The sequence below is a fragment of the Silurus meridionalis genome, chromosome 21, assembly GCF_014805685.1.
Source record: "Silurus meridionalis isolate SWU-2019-XX chromosome 21, ASM1480568v1, whole genome shotgun sequence".
NCBI lineage: Eukaryota > Metazoa > Chordata > Actinopteri > Siluriformes > Siluridae > Silurus > Silurus meridionalis.
Window position 1 is genome coordinate 10,979,302 of NC_060904.1, and position 20,677 is coordinate 10,999,978.

The 20,677-nt window shown below is 36.9% G+C and overlaps 1 protein-coding gene across 1 annotated transcript; it reads left to right on the plus strand.

Moving 5' to 3' along the window:
- Positions 1-4,420: 4,420 nt before the first annotated feature.
- On the plus strand, positions 4,421-19,066 carry txndc5 (thioredoxin domain containing 5). Its single transcript, XM_046834034.1, has 10 exons — positions 4,421-4,682; positions 5,282-5,434; positions 8,006-8,111; positions 8,223-8,319; positions 9,467-9,582; positions 10,729-10,815; positions 12,573-12,722; positions 13,099-13,181; positions 14,716-14,845; positions 17,877-19,066. Exons 1-10 carry the CDS (start codon positions 4,501-4,503, stop codon positions 17,997-17,999), a joined length of 1,227 nt encoding a protein of 408 aa, XP_046689990.1. The 5' UTR covers positions 4,421-4,500; the 3' UTR covers positions 18,000-19,066.
- The last annotated feature ends 1,611 nt before the right edge of the window (positions 19,067-20,677 follow it).

Consider the following 20,677-nt stretch of genomic DNA (forward strand, 5'->3'; position numbering starts at 1 on the left):
CCACAGACTTTCTGTTTATCATAATCCAATCACAACACCTAGGAATTTTGGGGCTGACATCAAGAAATTGAGTATTAAATTAATTTATGCATGGCATGGTGTCATGGCACTGCTGCCTCACAGCTCCAGCATTTTGTTCATGAACAAACATCATGTTCAATCATGTGAAGCCTTTGGTGTTTTGAGGAGCTGTACACAAATCCTAAAAATGCAGATACCACACGCTTGCCCCGGATTTACACCACCCATATCCCCATGAGCATACATTTGTGTGGACAGAGCAAGAGTGAAGAGAGAATTGTAGGAAGTGGATGGATGCAGAAATTAAAATAACATGCAGAGGCAGGCCTGCCAGTAGCAATCATGCTGATGTAAAGTAGAGACTGACATGATTGTGTGAGTTTAGAAATGTGAGGTGAGGAGCACAGTAGTGTCTCAATTGCTCACCCCAAGCCTGATTGTAGTGACACACGATGATCACTTAGCGCTTAAGAGAATGGCCTGCTCTTTGGCTCCGGTCTTATTTGACTGATTACTTAATCGATTTCATTATTAGTGTGTAGATGTCATTGGTGAGTTCTCTACACTTACTTAGGTAAAGTTTTATGTTCCCTAACAATCTGTCTTAGGCCCACTATTTCTTTCTTTCTTTCTTTCACTATTCTATTGCTGAGATTATTTGTAATTGTTACATTGACAATTCACAGTTTATATGTTTCAGCAAAGCAAGATAATTTTGAGGAATGCGTAGAGGATAATAGATGGTGGATGCTTCTTAACTTACTTCTACTCTTCTTCTTTTGGCTGCTTCCATTAGGGGTCGCCACAGTGGATCATCCTTCTCCATACTACTCTGTCCTCTACATCTGCCTCTTTTAATCAAACTACCTGCATGTCTTCCCTCACCGCATCCATAAACCTTCTCCTTGGCCTTTCCTGGCGGCTCCATCCTCAGCATTCTCCTACCGAAATACCCCATGTCCAAACCATCTCAATTGGGCCACTCTCACTTTGTCCCCAAAACATCCTACATGCGCTGTCCCTCTAATAAACTCGTTTCTAATCCTTTCCATCCTCGTCACTCCCAATGAAAACCTCAGCATCTTTAGCTTTGCTACCTCCAGCTCCACCTCCAGTCTTTTACTGAATGCCAGTGTCTCTAAACCACAGTTCTATAAACTTTCCCTTTCACTCTTGCACATACCCTTCTATCACAAATCACTCCTGCCACTCTTCTCCACCCACTCCACCCTGCCTGCACTCTTTTCTTCAGTTCTCTAACACACTCTCCATTACTTTGCACGGTTGACCACAGGTACCTGAACTCCTCCACCTTCTCCACCTCTTCTCCCTGCAACCGCACCACTCCACTGCCCTCCCTCTCATTCACACACATGTACTCTGTCTTACTCCTACTGACTTTCCTTCCACTTCTCTCCAGCGTGTACCTCCACCTCTCCAGGCTCTTCTCAACCTGCTCTGTTCTCTCACCACAAATAACAATATCTGCAAATATCATAGTCCACAGAGACTCCTGTCTGACCTTGTCCTTCAACCTGTCCATCACCACTGCAACAGGAAAGGGCTCAGAATTGATCCTTGATGCAGTCCCACCTCCACCTTGAACCAGTCTGTTGTTCCTACTGCACATTTCACTGCTGTCACACTGCCCTCATACATGTCCTCCTCCCACCCTCAATTCTCTGCAACACCTGACTTCCTCATACAATACCAAAACTCCGCTCTTGGCACCCTGTTGTACGCGTTCTTTAAATCCACAAACACACAATGCAACTCCTTCTGACCTTCTCTATACTTCTCCATCAATATTCTCAAAGCAAATAATGTCTGTGGTGCTCCTCCTTGGCAGGAAACCATACTGTTGCTCACATATGGTCACCTCTTCTCTCAGCCTGACTTCCACTACTCTTTCCCATAACTTCATGGTGTGACTGATCAACTTAATTCCCCTGTAGTTTCTGCAGGTCTGCACATCCTTATTCTTAAAAATCGGTACCAGCATACTTCTTCTCCATACCTCAGGCATCCTTTAATAACATTCTAAAATGTTATTAAGCAACCTGGTTCAAAACTCCACTGCCTCTAAACATCTCCATGCTTCCACCGGTATGTCATATGTTCCAACCATCTTTCCACCTCTCATCCTCTTATTTGTTGCTCTCTCTTCCTCCTTACTAATCCTATCCACTTCCTGCTTTACCATCTCCCTATCATTCAACCTTCTCTCTCTCATTTTCCTCATTCATCAGCTGCTCAAAATACTCCCTCCATCTTCTCAACACACTCTTCTCACACACATTTCCATCTCCGTCCTTTATTACTCTAACTTGCAGCACATCCTTCCCAGCTCGGTCCCTCTGCCTGGCCAATCGGTACAAATCCTTTCTCCTTCCTTAGTGTCCAACTTCTCATACAGCTCCTCATATGCCTTTTCCTTAACTTTTGCCACATCCTTCTTTACCTGCTGCCACATCTCCTTGTACTTCTTGAAACTTTTCTCCTCTCTTTACTGATCCCAATTCTGTTTCACCAACCTCTTTCTCCTTATGCTTTCCTGCACTTCCTCATTCCACCACCACGTCTCTTTGTCTTCCTTTCTATTTCCAGATGTCACACCAAATACCTTTCTAGCTGTCTCCCTTATCACCTCTGCAGTAGTTGTCCAATCATCCAGCACCTCTTCACCACCACTGAGCCCCTGTCTGACCTCTTTCCTGAATCTCACACTACAATCTTCCTCCTTCAGTTTCCACCATCTTATTTTTCTTTCAGTCCTCACTCTCCTCCTCTTCTTCACCCCCAAAACCATCCTACAGTAGTTCAATTTCCACCGGTTTCCTCTTGGCTAACAAAACCTGTGCTTTCTGTCTTCCCGTGTGCAGACCATGTTGTGATCATTGACACCAGGATTTCTTTGGGGATTTCCTTGGAAGCTCATATAGATAATATTACTCGTTTAGCCTTCTTTTATCTTTTAAACATATAATGTCACTATGAGATGCTGAAAAAATAGCTCAAGCTTCTGTTATCTAGGTTGGACAATCCCTTAGAGTCAGCATGTTCAAATAAGTGCAAACACAATCTCCATTTAATCCAGAATGAAGCAGCAGGCATCCTTACAACATCCAGAAAATATGACCACATCACCCCGTACGTATTCAATCTACACTTTCTTCCAATAAAATCTTGCGTTGATTATTAAATACCACTACCTGTATATAAAGCACATAATGGTCTTCTGCTACAGTACCTGAGTAAATGTTGTCTATAATTATCTGCCACACCTGCTTCAATATGTGGAGGCTAGGTATTGTATTACCAAGGTATTGTTGGTACCTTGAAAAATGAAGACTACCTCAGGGGGTAAAACTTTTCCTGGCTATGTCCCACAGTTACAGAACAGACTTCAGATTAGTGTTTAAGACTCAGACACAGCCTCAGTGTTTAAGTCAAACTTGAAAAGTTTTTTTCTAAGGAAAAGGAGCAGATATGAAGTGTTTTGATGCACTGGGATGTTTGAATGCTTCATTTATGCTAGAACTGAGGATAGTTCCATGAGGTTATTTTCGAAGGTTAAAGATGTATTTTGACTAATTATGAGCAGTCTGCTACAGTGGCTCAGGGCTGCAATTGCCCCGAACAGTTTTGGCATTCAAGAGTCCATCTGTAAACAGCTGATAATCAGGAAACTAAAGAATGTACATTTGTTGTCACCCAGATGTGCATGTGTTCCCGTTTGATTTTTCAATGTCAAATGTTAAAATCAATAATAAAAAAAATATATCAGGTTAAGAAAAACTTAAGAAAAAACAATTATTAATATATGATTTCATTATAAAAAACAAATCTAATTTGGCAGTGAATAAAATTACATTGAACGTGTCTATGTGACGAGTTGGGTAATGGATTTGAGGTTAAGCCTGGGTTAAAAAAAAACAAAAAAAAACATCGTAAGGCAGTAAACTGCATATTGCCAAATTTCGTTTAACATCTGGATCACACTATAATGCTGAAAACAACTGCGTAACGGTGCTAAAATTCCTGTAAAAACCTGTCATATAATAATAATAATAATAATAATAATAATAATAATCATAATAATAAATAAATAAAACCTGTCATATAATCGAATGAAACCGATGAGAAGATTTCAATCACTCATGTTAATCTAGCCTTGAAATTATTTTACTGTTTAATAATTAAATATACCGATAGACTACACAATCACACTCGTATAGGAATAACTTTTCTCACTCTCACTCAATCTGTCTACTTGTATTACTTAGTTTGATATCTGTTTTTTTATTACCAGTAAATGTAATACATCATTTTTTTCTTATGTAAATAAGTATATTATGTATATAATGACTGAGTTGCGAATCTGCTGCAGTGGAATCGCGTGATTGGGCCTTTTACAAAGCTTCTTCAGCTCAGTCCGGTTTCATTCACTGTGTGTTTGCACTTCGGTTTAGTGTCATCATGGCCACATCAGCACCGAACATGTATCGCCTTATAATTTTTTGCAGTGCATTTCTCTTTAGTGTTATACTGTGCGATAATGAGACAGATGAGGATGAACATAGCAAGCACACTTATACAGTTGAGATGTTCAACAGCGCGATTCCAACCGCTCCACACTTTGTGATGTTCTTCGCACCTTGGTAAAGTTCTCTTTAACTTTTTTTTTTTACAATCTTAAACTGGTTATATTGCAGTGAACTCCGAATTTGCCGCACTTAACATTTATGTACTTAAATAATTAATACAAATTTAAATGTAACGTTTCATTTAAATACGGCGGCGTTTTAATGTGGAAAATGTGCCTGCTGAGGTTTGCTAGCTGTTAAAACTAGCGCTAGCTGCATATCTTTCCCTGATTTACATACGAGTTATATTGATATTTTAGAGCATTTTATTGTTTGAACGCTGTTAAAGCATTAATTTGGAAGGATTTGCGACAGCTTTCCTACACTAACTGGTGGTGGGAACGAGAACCCGGCGAAGTCTAGCCAAGCTAGCAGGGTTTATCATTCAATCAGTTCAGCACGGGACTCTACTGCAGCTTACGTGGCGAGAGTCCTCTCCCCTCCAAGAGCAAGATTTTACCTCATTTACGTCATTTGATGGTTCATTGTAAACCTCGTTCAATATTTATCATTGCCTGATTGTAAAAGCTTATAGCTGTTGGTGCCTTATAGTGGGCATTTACAACGTTTGCATTATTCCAGGAAAGCTGCAACATGTACTTTGTCCTGCACAGGTGTGGTCACTGCCAGAGGATGCAAGAAACCTGGAATGAGTTGGCAGATAAATACAACAGTATGGAGTCTCCCCCTGTCTATGTGGTCAAAGTAGACTGCACAAAGGACACCAAGTTTTGCTCCAGCAGCCATGGAATTCGGGGATATCCCACGTAAGCAGTACACTTTTGTGCTGAGATCTTCATCTTGCCGAGATCTTAAAGATTAATATATTAAGGATTGACATAGATTAATTCATCAGGGCAAATTACAGATCATCAGCAAAGAGTAGCGTGAGCACTATGAAATAAGTTGAAGTGTGAAACAAATAAAAAAAAAAAGACATTCAGTAAGATTGCTAAAATACAGAATAATAAAATTATTACCCCGTGTGCCAAACTGAGTATGTGTAGAAGTGCACTTATAGCAGCAGCTATGCAGCAAGCGAGGTTATGATCAATATCGTGCCCAGATTCAGTGCAGTGCATTAGTATGTGATTTAGCAAAAATATCAAATCAAATTTTTATTTGCATTTTATTTTATTTACACATGCATACAGGGTACGACATGCAGTGAAATGCTTTTTACGACGGTCCGGCATGAGGGAATAGGATAGGGAGGAAAATAGAAACAAAGAAAACGAAGGCAGATAAATAAAGTATAAAACTTTATAAAATATAAGAATATATAAAAATATATGAGGAAAAAAAGATGTGTATACAAAATATGATTATGGCAGTAAACAGTAAACAATTTAAGGTGGTTTATGTGATTGTCCTTCAAGTGTCTGTGTGCGGTACGGTGTGGTATAAAATATAAAGTTCACTGTGCTGTGCGAGTCCAGAGCTAAAATGTGAGAGAAGAACAATTCTAGAAATGAGCCCTAATGCACAATAATGTCTTGGCACTTGTTAAACTTGAACAGGGTGATGGTACCATCCTTTGGAACTTGATTGAGTTTTAAAATAAATGTGTTTGATATGTACATGTGTATTGCACCTGTCAAAATGTGATAATACCTAGTCTTTTATCATTTTTGAGAGACACATGCATGTTGCTTTTGTGTATATGCACCAAAGTAGGTAATTTATTTATGAAGATTTACTTTGACCAAACAAATGTATAAACTGTACCAGCAGATGTTGGTACAAAAACATAAAACAGTTAAACATTATTTTCATTGAAAAATCAGACAGTTAGTTTCTCCAAACATTTAACTAAAATACTTGGCCATGCCTCTTTCTAGGACTTCTTGCTAGTATATATTTCTCTCTTGCGATGCAGTTCAATAATCTTTAGGCCTGGTAAATACACAGGCCATACGATAGATAACAGTCCAGATAACACACACAATCACACTTTTATTTATTTATTTTATTTATTTGTTTGTTTGTTTGTTTGTGTGTGTATATGTATATTATATTATATTATAATATATTACATACATACATACATACACCAATCAGGCCTCTAAGGGTCAGACTTGTTTGTGCAGCACATCCCACAGATGCTCGATTTGATTGAATATGGGGAATTTGGACTGCAATCAACACCTCAACTCGTTGTTGTGCTCCTTAAACCAACCCTGAACCATTTTTGCTTTATGGCAGGGCACATGATTCTGCTGAAAGCACATTGCCCAAAGAATCACACTGCCTTCAGTGGATTGAGGTCTTCCCATAGTGCATACTTGTGCGGTGTGTTCTCCAGGTAAGCTGTACCCAGCGATCTACGTAATGTAAAAGAGAGTAATTTATCAGACCACACCAGTTCTGATGCTCATGTGCTTATTGTTGGCACCCTGGGTGGTGACAGGGGTCAGCATGGGCACCTGGACTGGTCTGTGGCTACGCAGCCCCATACACAACAAATTGCAATGCACTGTGTACCAGCATTAACTTCTTTAGCAATTTCAGCCACAGTAGTTCGCGGAACACCCCACAAGAGCTGCTGTTTGAGATGGTTTGACCCAGTCGTCTAGCCATTAAAATTTGACCCTTGGCAAACTCGCTCAAATACTTTGCTTATTTCTCCTGATTCTGTCACATTAACCTTGAGGAGTGTTATTCACTTCACCTGTCACCTGTGTGTGTGACATTTGTGAACATCAACATTTGAAGAGTTAAAAATTTTAAAACAATAAAAAAAATACCTGCCTGCTTAAACAATATATTAAATAATATTTTGTAATAAATAAATAGTAAAATGGAATAAATCAAATTAATGCAATACACTTATTTTAAAAAATGTTCCTTAAAAAAAAAAAAAGTAGTTTACATTTGTTAGACCCCATTTGGGTAATAAAGATGTGTATGTAAGAGTGTGTGTTACATTTAATATTTGATTTTCTAAAGATATGATCTACTTAACTGTTCTACTTATTTCAACATACTTTATTCCTTCCATCCTTTCTTCATTCACTTCCTTGATATGTGGAGTTCTCAGGATTTTCTCCTTTTAAGAGAAATTCTTGAAGCTGGACTTAAAACGCTAAAAAATCCATAATAAAAAATGTTTTAAAACTTGTTAAAGTTGTTACAAGTTTAACAATAATAATAAAATGCGTGCAAAGGGCAAGGCAAGGCCTAAACATTACTGAAACTTAATCCTGTTACATTGCCTAGTTTGTTGGATAAACAAAAAGAACAAATCATGTCTCTCTCAAAATCAATAAAACATTGGTGTTTCCAGACTTTTGATAGGCACTGTTTGTATTTATGCTTATTGCTTCTTTTGGATGTAGTTTGAAGCTGTTTAAACCTGAGCAGGAGGCAGTGAAGTATCAGGGCTCAAGAGACCTGCATTCATTAGAGACTTGGATGCTGAAAACTCTTCAGGAGGAGCCTGAGGTAAAAAATCTGTTTCATGAGTGTGAAAAAACAAGATGCTTTCTACCTAAATAGAAGCAAACGCATGCGTATTTTGCCTTTGGTATGCCTTTACTTTTTCTTTGTTTCCAGGTTCAACAGAGTCAGCCTGAGGCTCCCAAAGTGCCAGAGCCCCTGCAGGGCATGTATGAGCTTACTGCCTCCAACTTCAAAGCACATATTTCCAAAGGTAATTTGTAATTTTATATATGTATGTATACATAAATTCCCATTTTCTCTCTCTCTCTAATTTTAATTTTTTTCCTCTGCCTGGCCAAAAAAAAATAATAATTATCTTAATTGTGTATAATTAATGCAGTGATAAATATGTTTCAGCTGGCAACAACTTATTCAACCATAACTCATGCAAACAAAACACAACTAAATATTGGTGAAACTACTAAAACTGGGTTAGGAACTGTCCAACACATTAAAACTTGGATGGAAAGTGGTGAACCATCATTTTTGTTGAATGTGGCTGAAAAAATAAACACATTGAATGATAGTAAATGCTTTGTGAATTAAAAAAAAAAAAAATTAACAATACAACTTATGGCTGTGTTTAGTTGTGTTAATGTTTCCTTTTTGCATGCACAAAATGTAAAAAGAACTCAAGTTATTAGACTAAACACATGTGTAGCTTACGGAAAACCACTGATCATTGATGCTAAATGGTGAAAAAGGCTTCAGATTGCTAAGGAGCATAAAGATTGGACTCGGCAGCAATTAAAAAGGTCATGAGGTCTGAGACCAGATGTACTCTGTTCCTGTCAGCTTAGAAAGAGAGGCAGATAAAGTGTTGCACCCATCATGTTTCATGCCTACTATAAAACCTGTGGGTGTAGTTGGACAGGTCTAGGTTCAGCAATGTATATGTCCTCAAATGAGGTAAGCTGAGGTTAGTTTTTCAATCAATGGATTATTTTTTTTCTTTCCTGATGGCATGGCCCTATTCCAAAGTGACAATGCCAGGATTCATCAGGCTCAAATTGCAAGAGTGTTTAGGGCAGAATACATCATTTTCACAAATGGATTGGCCGCCACAATCGTTAATCCTTAAAAAAAAAATCTTCGGTATGTGCTGTAGAAGACTTTACACAGTGGTCTGACTCTCATTATAGAAACAAAATCTTGGTGAGAAATTAATGCAACTTTGGACAGAAATGCATCTTGTGACTTTGCATAAACTTATTGAAATGATGCCATGGTGAATGTGTGCTATAATCAATGCAAATAGCAGTCCAAAGAAATATTAGTGTAGAGACTTCTTGTAATTACACTTTAGCATATTTATAATGAATGCCACTTAAAAATTCAGATTGTTATTTCGTTTCCAGGATCTCACTTTGTGAAGTTTTTTGCACCATGGTGTGGTCATTGCAAAGCTATGGCTCCCACATGGGAGCAGCTTGCCACCAGTTTTGAGCACTCGGACTTGGTGAAGATTGGCAAGGTACAGTCATTAACAGTGTTGATTATGGGTGTAACGGTACACGAATTTGCACCAAACTTTTTCGATACAGGGACACACTGTACTGAATGCAAACCTTTTTACGTGAGGAACATAGTTAAAATCCGAATTCATTCAGGATTGCAAGAAACTGCAAGTTTGGTTAGTCTCCGTCTCGCACTTTAAGCACATTTTATTTTATTATTATTATTATTAAAATTGAAAACGTACACAGCAATGCCAGGGGTATAAAAAAAATTAGAGTTAGCGTAGTTTCACTGTGGTTTCTCTTTCCATACCGGGAAATCGTTTTGTAGTGCGCCGAAATTTTTGTTTTGCCCGTGTGTGAAATCGCGCCACTTCCTGCCATCCCCAACTCTAGCGATATGGATACATTAGCATTTCATGTACAGCTTCAAAGATTTCTCTAAAAGGAGAAAATCCCTTACCCTAAATCTAACCCATTTGGGTAATAAAGATGTGTATATCATCATTACATTATATCTTTAGAAAATTAAATATTAAATGTAAAAACACACACACACACATATACACATCTTTATTACACAAATGGGTTAGATTTAGGGTAAGGGATTTTCTCCTTTTAGAGTTTAACAAAGGTGAACTATTTTATTAAATTTTAAAATTGTTTTTTTTTTTAATCAATTTGTGAGAATGTTATCTATTACAGAATTTAATGAAAATAATAAAAAGTATTGCATTAAATAGTTTTTCTCCATTTTTAATTATATATTTCTTTTTAAATTAAATATTTTATATATTATTTAACCAAGCAGGCACTTTATTTAAAATTGGTGTAAAAATGTAAACTGTTGTTCACAAATGTTTAATAATAAACTGCGTTTATTGACAACAAGCAATTTTCTATTTTGCATTTCTAACGGTACAAAAATTGAACCGAACCGTGATTAAAACTGAGGTACGTGCCGAATCATGAATTCCGTGTGCCTACTCTATTACATCATACATTTTATAATTCATTCAGGGCCATTATGTGTCGGTGTGTTTTATGGCAGCTTTTTTAATGTTATTAGATGCCAGTGGCTTTCAAAGTGCTTTTTATTTATTTATTTTTTGTTGAGTGTTGTTCATGTTGGTTTAATTGGTTTGGTCGTTTACTCCCTGCAGTTAGACTGTACTCAGCATTATGAGATCTGTTCAGAGAACCAGGTGCGAGGCTACCCCACATTGCTCTTCTTTACAGATGGAGAAAAGGTAAGCACTATGCTCTAACTAACATTCCACAAAACATTTCTACAGTCTCAATTGCCAGGGGGAATTTAGCAGTCATTTATGAAATTAGTTTTCTGACTAGAGGTCTAGATTCCTGAATAATACAATTAAACAGAAAATTAACATACATTTCATGTGTAATCAGGTTGATTTAGGCTAATGATATGTATGATTCTTACATTAAGAATTTCACACTGATTTGTTTAATGCTGTGTTTATTTGTGTAAAGGATTTAAAAGGAGGTTTTTCATTAAAACATCCATGATTATATTTTCTATAGGAAAAAGAAAACTTGCAATGCTTTAAGACTAAGAAATTACTGTCTTATTTGTGGAAACTGTAGGCATGCATCTGGTTAGTCCTATTCTTGTCACAGGCAGTTTGTGCTTATTGCCATTTTTAGTAATTTCATTAAGTGTTTAGACTGTGCTTTTTGTGATGTATAAAAAAAAAAATGGAGCTCAGTTGGGAGGCATAGATTGCCCTAAATGCATATTTCAAAACATCACAGTCTTGCAAATCAATCACCTTTTTTGATAACAGGCCAAGGCATAATCTAGGTCAGCAGCAAATAAATTTTGTAAAAGAATAATGTTGTCTGAATGAAGATGTAGTACTCTGAATCTCACCCTCATTCTGCCTGTGAATGGGTTAAGTGAGTTTCTAAATGAGACACACACAACAAGATTACTCTAGTTTTAAATGCATGTTCATTTGACTTCAACTGGTCTACCAGGATATATCACAGATTAGTATTCATTTACCTTAAAGCTCAGAATAAGGCTGTTACATCAGTTCAAAATCAGATCTGCAATTTAAACATGGGCTTATGCTGCATCAACTTCAAAACCCAGAGCTCAAACAGAAGTATTAGCCATTAACCTATACGTTTACTGATGCAATCTTTTTTAAGGACTATTACAGCCATCCAAACAATCTATCTAGAATAAGAGAAAACCAAACTTGTTAAAGACAAACAAAAATTCCATTATAATTGCATATCTTCCCTATCAACTAATAAAAAATCAATAGAAAATATATAAAAAATATATATAAAATAAACAGTCCCAAAACCTCCTAACTAAAGTAAGTTTCATATACTGTAGACAAAAATGAATAAAAATGTGCTTCATGCTTGAGAATACTGGAGGTAAACTCTCTCGTCTCACACCAGTTCAAAAATTCCACCGTACCCACATTGAGCCGCAAATAAAATGTGCCAGGACATAACATAGTTGTGCTTGGTGCACATAGTCACTTTTTTAAATCTTGCCCAGTCATGTCCCAAATATTTAATCATCTTTTCTAATCTCAAAAGCATCCTGTCCTATTGTTAGGGATTTTCTTTTTAAGATTTTGGAATTTGCTTTGCCAACTCAATGTACAAATATGATAAACTGAGTCAGAAAATGTTATGCCGGATAAAAAATAATATAACAAAATATTTTAAAATACTATTAGCAGTATTTCAACTTGCCATTGTAAGATGAAATTGGAGAAATAGGGAAAGAAATGCAGCATGCTAATAGGGAAAAATCCAGATTATTCCTCATTTTAATTACATCATTATTCTGTTTTTCAATTAAGTCAATGTTGAGGTAACTCAGATTATATACAGTGTCTTGCCATGAAGCTATGTCACTGTAGCAGCCCGAGTGCTAAACCGGTTTACTCAATGCTCTGTATCAAGCTTTTCATATTGAGTAAAAATGAACCTGACATGGTTGGTTTAATTTCAGGTAGATCAGTACAGGGGAAAACGTGATCTGGAGTCCTTTAAAGAATTTGTGGATAATCAGTTAGCAGCTGCCTCTTTAAAAGTTCAGGCTGCTGCTGAGGATGCGAAAGACAATGAATTACCACAGAACACAGATTCTGTTAAAGATGAGGTAAGAAGTGTATGTGATCACATTTCAATTTCATGTTTTCTTGTATTATTTTCTTGTATTTATTTTATGAATGCAATACATGTTTAATAATAGATCATAAGTTTGCTATGATCTATTATAACTAAGTTTGATTAAAGAAAAAAGCATCTCCATAAAATAGTATTCTCTACTGTAGGTCACTTTCATTTGGATATCTTTACAATTTACATTTCATGTCATGGATATTTTAAAGCACATCAGTGTAAAATTAGAAATAGATTATTTGATAACCAGTTTAATATAATTGCACACTGCAGCATATTCAATCTGATAAAATGGAAGGACCCATATATTGTTGTGTATGGTCATTGTTCTCTGTTTATTCCTTTTTTTTTAGTCCACTGTTAAAATCCTAACTGAAAGCAACTTTGACGAGTCTATTGCAAAAGGGATTTCCTTTGTCAAGTTTTATGCTCCATGGTAAGTGCTTTTTAATGGCTAGCTTCCCTTAACTTTTGGAATGATCGTCTTCAATCAAACTAAACTTCAATCTTACTAATGTGGATGACCTGAATGGTGTGTGTGTGTGTGTGTGTGTATAACTTGGGTATATTTTATTGTAATCAATGTGCAGCTTGTGTAGCAGTACAAAATTGCTGAAATTAACATACAGCCATTATTTTTAAAATAACTGCCAACAATAGTAAGTACACCCTTGGTGAACATGTCGAAACTCTGTCAAAAGTGTCAGTAATGCCTTAATCCTCCTGGGCATGGAATTTACCAGAGCTGCACAGGTTGTTGCTGGGATCCTCTTCTACTCCTCCATAATCACGGAGTTGCTGGATGTTTGACACATGGCGCTTCTACACCTTTCACTTAAGGATGCCTCACAGGTGCTTAATAGGGTACAGTTCTGTAGACATACTTGGCCACTCCATCACCTTCAGCAAGGCAGGAGTCATCTTGGTGTGTCTGGGGTTGTTTTCATGTTGGAAAACTGGCATTCGGCCCAGCTTCTGATGGTTGTGCACCATGTTCTGCTTTAGAATTTCACAGTACATGTGCAAGTAATGTGCAATAGTACTAAGTGCAATGGTATTTACAGTTATGAGGGAGAAGAATTGTGCAGTCCCAGTATGTTAAACCCCAGGATCAGACCACAGGACCTTCATGCTCTTGGACAGGTTGTCTTCAGCAAACCGTTTGCAGGCTGTCTTGTGAGACAGCTTCAGAAGAAGCTTTCTTCTGGAACGACGGCCATGCAAACCGACTTGTTGCAGAGTGCGGCATACTGAACGCTGACAAGCGGACCTTCTGCAATGCTGGCAGCACTCATGCGTCTTTTTTTTTTTTTTAAAGCCAGCTTCTGCACCGGATGCACAACACGGGGACACAACTTCTTTGATTGTCCCCTGCGAGACTTTTCTTAATGGAACCTCTGTATGATCCTGTCCACCGTACTGTATCTTCTTATATCCTCGGCCTTAAAAATTTGACATTTATAAGTGTTACTCTCCAAAGAGAGTTCTTTACCATGAGGTGCCATGTTGAACATCCAGTGAGAGAATTGTACTGAATGCATCAGTGCTCTAATACAAGATACACGACTTTATATGGTCCTGTCAAGCAGACAAAACCATGAACATGATGAGTAGGACATGTGGTTTTGCATGGTTACACGATGAAAAGCTGTTATCATTAAGGGTGTACTTACTTTTTTTGAAAGCTAATTTGAAAATAATTGCCGTAGGTTATTTTCAGGGGAAAGTAAACCTATACTGTGTGTGTGTGTGTGTGTGTATATTATTATATTATATATTATATTATTATATTATATTATATTATATTATATATTATAATATAATATATTATATTATATTATATTATATTATTAGTAGAAAGTGATTTGTGAAAGGGAAACCCATAATGGTGCATTCTTTCTCGTTAGACTTGGCAGGTCTATGTTTATGAAGGCTTATACCCATGATGTTCACTTTGTGTTATGTTGAAGGTGTGGACACTGCAAGAACCTTGCTCCTGTTTGGGAGGACTTGTCTAAGAAGGACTTTCCTGGCCTGACTGATGTCAAGATTGCTAAAGTGGACTGTACAGTAGAGAGAACACTCTGCAACAGATTTTCAGTAAGTTGCATACTATTGTTTTTGTATACATTTATTTATTTATTTAATTCTAGCAGTTTGATACATTTAGCTTTCTTATTTCCATTAATGAAGACTGAGATGCTAGTTTATTTGATGCTAGATGCGTATATTGTAAATTAAGTTTAGCTTAAGTTATTAACTAGGCCAGATAATAAACATGCAACATTTATTTCATTTTATAATCCAAAATCCTGTAAAACTGCACAATATAGTTTTAAAATAAAGGCTGTTAGACTTTTAATCATGGCATCTTACATTATTATCATATTTTTCGGACGATAAGCCGCTACTTTTTTCCCACGTTTTGAACCCCGCGGCTTAAACAACGAAGCGGCTTACTATTTCTGAATTTTTTCCTCGGTTTTTCCCGGTTTCACAAACTTCAAGCCAAAAAACTGAACCCCATAACATTAGACCAATGAAATTTCCGAACGGAAAAAACGCACCTCACCTGTGTTCTGAGCTTCACGGCATCGGGAGAAAGAGATTTTCTTAAATGCACGACGATGCCAAAAGATAAACTCTTGAGAGAAATAGTTGTGAAAGGAAGGAGGAAGACAGTGAACAATGACTTTCTTGGTAGGCTACTGTTTAGATACAAGCCGTTGTAGCGCGTTGAGTCTGGGTGAAGGGATAGCTCACTAACTCCAGTTGCAACAGAAATCATATAAGCACAGACAGGTTTCCAAAACTCGTGCTTTTTTATTATTCTTGGCAACAGCGTTACGGGTTAGTCAAAGAAACTTAGAAATGAGCTTCAGAAAATGACACATTTCTCGGTCTCCAAACATGCAGTAATAGTGGAAAAATCGCCAGGCTATTTCCAAAATACCGCTATGCTCCTAAAGGAAGCGCAACATATTTTTACCTGTTACACTGTGTGTAACGTGTCTTTCGTTAAAACCTGTGTAAAGTACATTAGTGTAGACAGCCATTTAAGAACAGTCACAGAGTTGTTGTGAAGCCACTCCTTCATTATTTTAGCTGTGTGCTTAGGGTCATTGTCTTGTTGGAAGGTAAACCTTCGGCCCAGTCTGAGATCCAGAGCACTCTTGAGAAGGTTTTCGTCCAGGATATCCCTGTACTTGGCCGCATTCATCTTTCCCTGCATTTCATTCATTCGTCCTGCCCCTGCAGCTGAAAAAACACCCCCACAGCATGATGCTGCCACCACCATGCTTCACTGTTGGGACTGTATTGGACAGGTGATGAGCAGTGCCTGGTTTTCTCCACACATATCACTTAGAATTAAGGCCAAAAACTTCTATCTTGGTCTTATCAGACCAGAGAATCTTATTTCTCACCATCTTGGAGTCCTTCAGGTTTTTTTTTTTTTTTTTTTTTTTTTAGCAAACTCCATGCAGGCTTTCATGTGTCTTGCACTGAGGAGAGGCTTCCGTCAGGCCACTCTGCTATAAAGCTCCGACTGGTGGAGGGCTGCAGTGATGGTTGACTTTGTACAACTTTCTCCCATCTCCCAACTGCATCTCTGAAGCTCAGCCACAGTGATCTTTGGGTTCTTCTTTACCTCTCTCACCAAGTCTCTTCTCCCCCGATAGCTCAGTTTGGCCGAATGGCCAGCTCTAGGAAGGGTTCTGGTCGTCCCAAATGTCTTCAATTTAAGGATTATGGAGGCCACTGTGCTCTTAGGAACCTTAAGTGTAGCAGAACCTTTTTTGTAACCTTGGCCAGATCTGTGCCTTGCCACAATTCTGTCTCTGAGCTCTTCAGGCAGTTCCTTTAACCTCATGATTCTCATTTGCTCTGACATGCATTGTGATCTGTAAGTTCTTATATAGACAGGTTTGTGGCTTTCCTTATCAAGTCCAATCAGTATAATCAAACACAGCTGGACTCAAATGATCTCAAGGGTGATATTTCATTTTTCTTTTTTAATAAATCTGCAAAATGTCAACAATTGTGTTTTTCTGTTGATATGGGGTGCTATGTGTACATTAATGAGGAAAAGAAATAAACCTAAATGATTGCAGCAAATGGCTGCAATATAACAGAGTGAAAATTTAAGGGGGTCTGAATACTTTCTGTACCCTGTGCGTGCGTGCGTGTGCATGTGTGTGCGTTTTACACACACAAACTAGAAAATATATTTATCTGTCTTGTTAAGCAGACAAAAACAGAACATGATGAATAGGACATGTAGCTTTGCATGGTTAAATAATTAAGTAATTAATTACATTTTTTATAAGTTATCACTTAGGGTATACTCACTTTTGTCAAAAGCTATTTTGACAATAATGGCTGTATGTTAATTTGTGATTGGTAAATAATTTAAACACTTAGTTCTTGGTGTCTACCTGTGAAACCTAGGTCTTAAACCAAGAGTAAAAACTGCATTTGTTAAAAAGGATAAACCTGCAAGAACACCAGAGAGCTGTCTATTGGAGAAAAGAAGCCGTTGTGAAGCTGGAAAAAAAATATCTGAAAGATGGCATAATCATTGAACAAAGCTAATACAGCATGTTGGAATGTTTTTGCAAAATAAAGAAATCACTTGTGTAGCCAGACAATGAACAGGTCAGCAATAGCAGTTGACAAACATTGTGAGAGCAGTGAACAAAAAACCTGAAACAGTGAACTCACCACCAGCCTTGACAGTGTAGGGGTGAGGGTATCACAATACACTGTTGGATGGAGCAGAAAAATAGATCACATCAAAAGATGCCGAACCAGTCATGAGTATTAAGAATCCTATCTTTGAATATGTACAGAAATATGGGCATGTGCTTTAAAGGATTTGAACCCAAGGTTTATCTCTACAATAATGATGTCTGTGCAAATCAGCACTTAAATAGAAATTTCTACAAAAATTCAATTCAATTTCAATTCATTTTTATTTGTATAGCGCTTTTAACAATGAACATTGTCTCAAAGCAGCTTTACACAGATAATGTGGTGATTAAATGTAAATATGTTCTTTGTAAGTATGTTTGTCCCTGATGAGCAACTGTGGCAAAAATACATACTAACCAATGATTTCTCCTCACTACAGGTGAACGGGTACCCGACCCTGCTGATATTTCGAGTAGGCCAGTTGGTGGAAGAATATAATGGTGGAAGGGAGATGGAGAGCTTGCACAGCTTTGTCTTGAAGCAAGCCAGAGATGAGCTGTAGTACTACCTCATTACTCACATATTTCTTGTACTTATACCTGATCTTGTTCTGTGTCCTTTCAGCTAGACTCAAACTAGCTCACATTTCCATAAATGAAAAAAAAAAAAGATCCTGCAGAAATATACAAGAGCCATTTTTTCAGCTTTCTGTTCTTGCTTCTTTTTTTTTTCTTAATGAGAGCAGTTACTAACTCTTAATTATTTAACATGAATTTATGATTTTGGCCATTTCACTTGTAGACCACTATAGATGGAAAAAGGTACTTTTTTTCATAATCACTATTGTAGTCATAGAATTACCTCAGTTTTTAAACTGTCTATTCATAAATTACAATTAAATTATAGTCTGGCTTAATAGGCCAGCAATAGAGTTTACTGTTAAGAAGAATCTTGTAACTTTGCTCTCAGGGAGATCTTTTGTTTTCACTATAGATATTAGCCTTCATTTTGACACTTTTCCACCATCTTCAGCACTAGTTCTGAATTAATTTTTTTAACATGTTCACTTCTTTACAGGTAAACTGCACATTTGTGCTTTGTCTGACATTTCAGTTTTGTAAGGTTTTCTCTGTGGGAAAACTCAGGCTTTAAAGCCATCTTTAATCACTGGTTTATATTTCAACTTGTGTATCTTATTACATGCAGTTATCTCCTTTTTGATCTAGTACACATTTATTAATTTTTTTTTTATGTTAGCAGAACACCTACACAGGTCCTAGACTCCTATTGGGAACTGGTAAGATTTTCGGGCCTTTTTTTTTTGGGCCTAAGAAGCATTTATCATTTTTCTAGACAATGTGACTTGATTTCAAAAATAGCATCATAAAGACCCTTGAAATCGAAATGCTAAAACATCAATTTTAGCACTACTTATAAGTCTAAGAATACACTGCAATGTATATGTATAATTGTTCTTGCACATTCTTTACACCTGTTTCTATACCTGAAAGATTGGACTGTGCAGTGACTGCAGTAGCAGAGCAGTATGTTTCACTACCAAATGATTTTGTATGAAACTGTTTTTTAAAATTGTTCTACAAACACCATTAAATTTTTTACATCCAAAAATTGAGCTGTTGAATAACATTTTAAAATGCTTTTAAAATAGGTGGATTTAAAAAAATCCTGAAAAATATTAGGGGTTTTATACACATGACATGACGGTACATTTTCTACACACTAACAGTCAGTATTTTTATTTGCTAATGTGTTCTCTTCAAGTGGATTTGCAATGAAACTCTAAACCAGTAAAAAATGTGTAATAGATAAGTGAATGTATAATAAGTGATGCACAGTTTATATACAGATTATATATAGATATGCAGAAGATAATGTAGGATATTCAATGAATTTACATTTATATAGGTATAATTATACAGAGATGATTCAGAGGGACAGTGGATGAATTAGTTGATTCAGAATGTACAGCATGGTAAAAGCTAGTCAAAATTCTAGGGGACAGATGCTGTTGCACCTTACTAATCATAGCTTAAGTGTTCTGGTGGCAGAACAGATTCTCATAGATGTGGACTCCCAAGAACTTGAAGCTGGAGACCTGCAACTTCAGTTGTGTTGATGTAGACAAGGGGAATTTATCCAGCTGTTAGATTTCCAGAAGTCCACAATGAGCTCTTTAGTCTTGGCATTGGGGGTGAGTTTGTTGGTGGCACACCATGCTGCCAGGCTTTGGATTTTCTCCTTATAGGCCAGATCATCGTTGTTGCTGATCTGTGGTGTTATGTGTCCTTGATGAGGATATTAAAGTTATACAGAGGAACGCAGTCATGGGTGAACAAGGAGTAGAGTAATTACTGTACTTTGTCAACAGTATGCTACAGTGGCTCAGGGCTACAGGTTGCATTTGATCACATGTTTAACTGTAAGAAAAATAAATAAAATAAATTGACATTCCGTGCCACCCAGATAAGGGTATAAAATAAAGTGACATAAATTGAGGACAGGCTGAACTGTTTCATCAGATGATTAAATATAAGGCTGTCACTTGAGAACTAAAGTTTAGAGGATGAATTCTGCGAATAAATTGGGTCTGTTTGGCACATCAATGCTATGCAACACTTCCACCAATCATCTTGTACATAAACCCTTTATACAATAAATAACCTTTAAGAATATACATTTTGTATTAATGTATGAATGTAATCTATAGAAATAATTACCTATACATAAATGCATCGTAATGCTGCCTTTTGATTTTTTATGTCTTAGCATGATCCTCAGGCTCACTGTCAATGTAACTTGTTAACCAGTAAAGTTTGGTCTGGAATTTTTGTGCTTGCTGACAGCCAGCACTTAACACTTTTCCATGAGTTAACTATTAACTAATGTTTCTAGCATTTTCTTTCCTTACTGCTTTCGGATCATTTCTGAAAGTAGCAACACATTCTGGATATTTTTAAAAGTCTTTTGAATGTTGAGACCCCTGAAATAAGGTACAAAATATTCAGGAGACAAATGACAGGTGTTGTAGTTTTATTGAGACTATGGGTTTCAGATCCTTTGCATGTTCTTGAGCACCTACTCTGTTTTGGGAAATAAATTGTTTTTCATATCAGCCACAAAAGGTTATAGAGTCTCTCTCTCTCTCTCTCTCTCTCTCTCTCTCTCTCTCTCTCTCTCTCTCTCTCTCTCTCTCTCTCTCTCTCTCTCTTTCTTACTGGT

What these genes read in the sequence shown, in the direction of transcription:
- txndc5 (XM_046834034.1), top strand. Translation starts at nt 4,501, where the DNA reads ATGGCCACATCAGCACCGAACATGTATCGCCTTATAATTTTTTGCAGT. An exon ending in TCTTTACAGATGGAGAAAAG is followed by an intron (nt 10,816 to 12,572) that starts GTAAGCACTATG and finishes GTTTAATTTCAG; the next exon opens with GTAGATCAGTACAGGGGAAA. An exon ending in CAGATTCTGTTAAAGATGAG is followed by an intron (nt 12,723 to 13,098) that starts GTAAGAAGTGTA and finishes CTTTTTTTTTAG; the next exon opens with TCCACTGTTAAAATCCTAAC.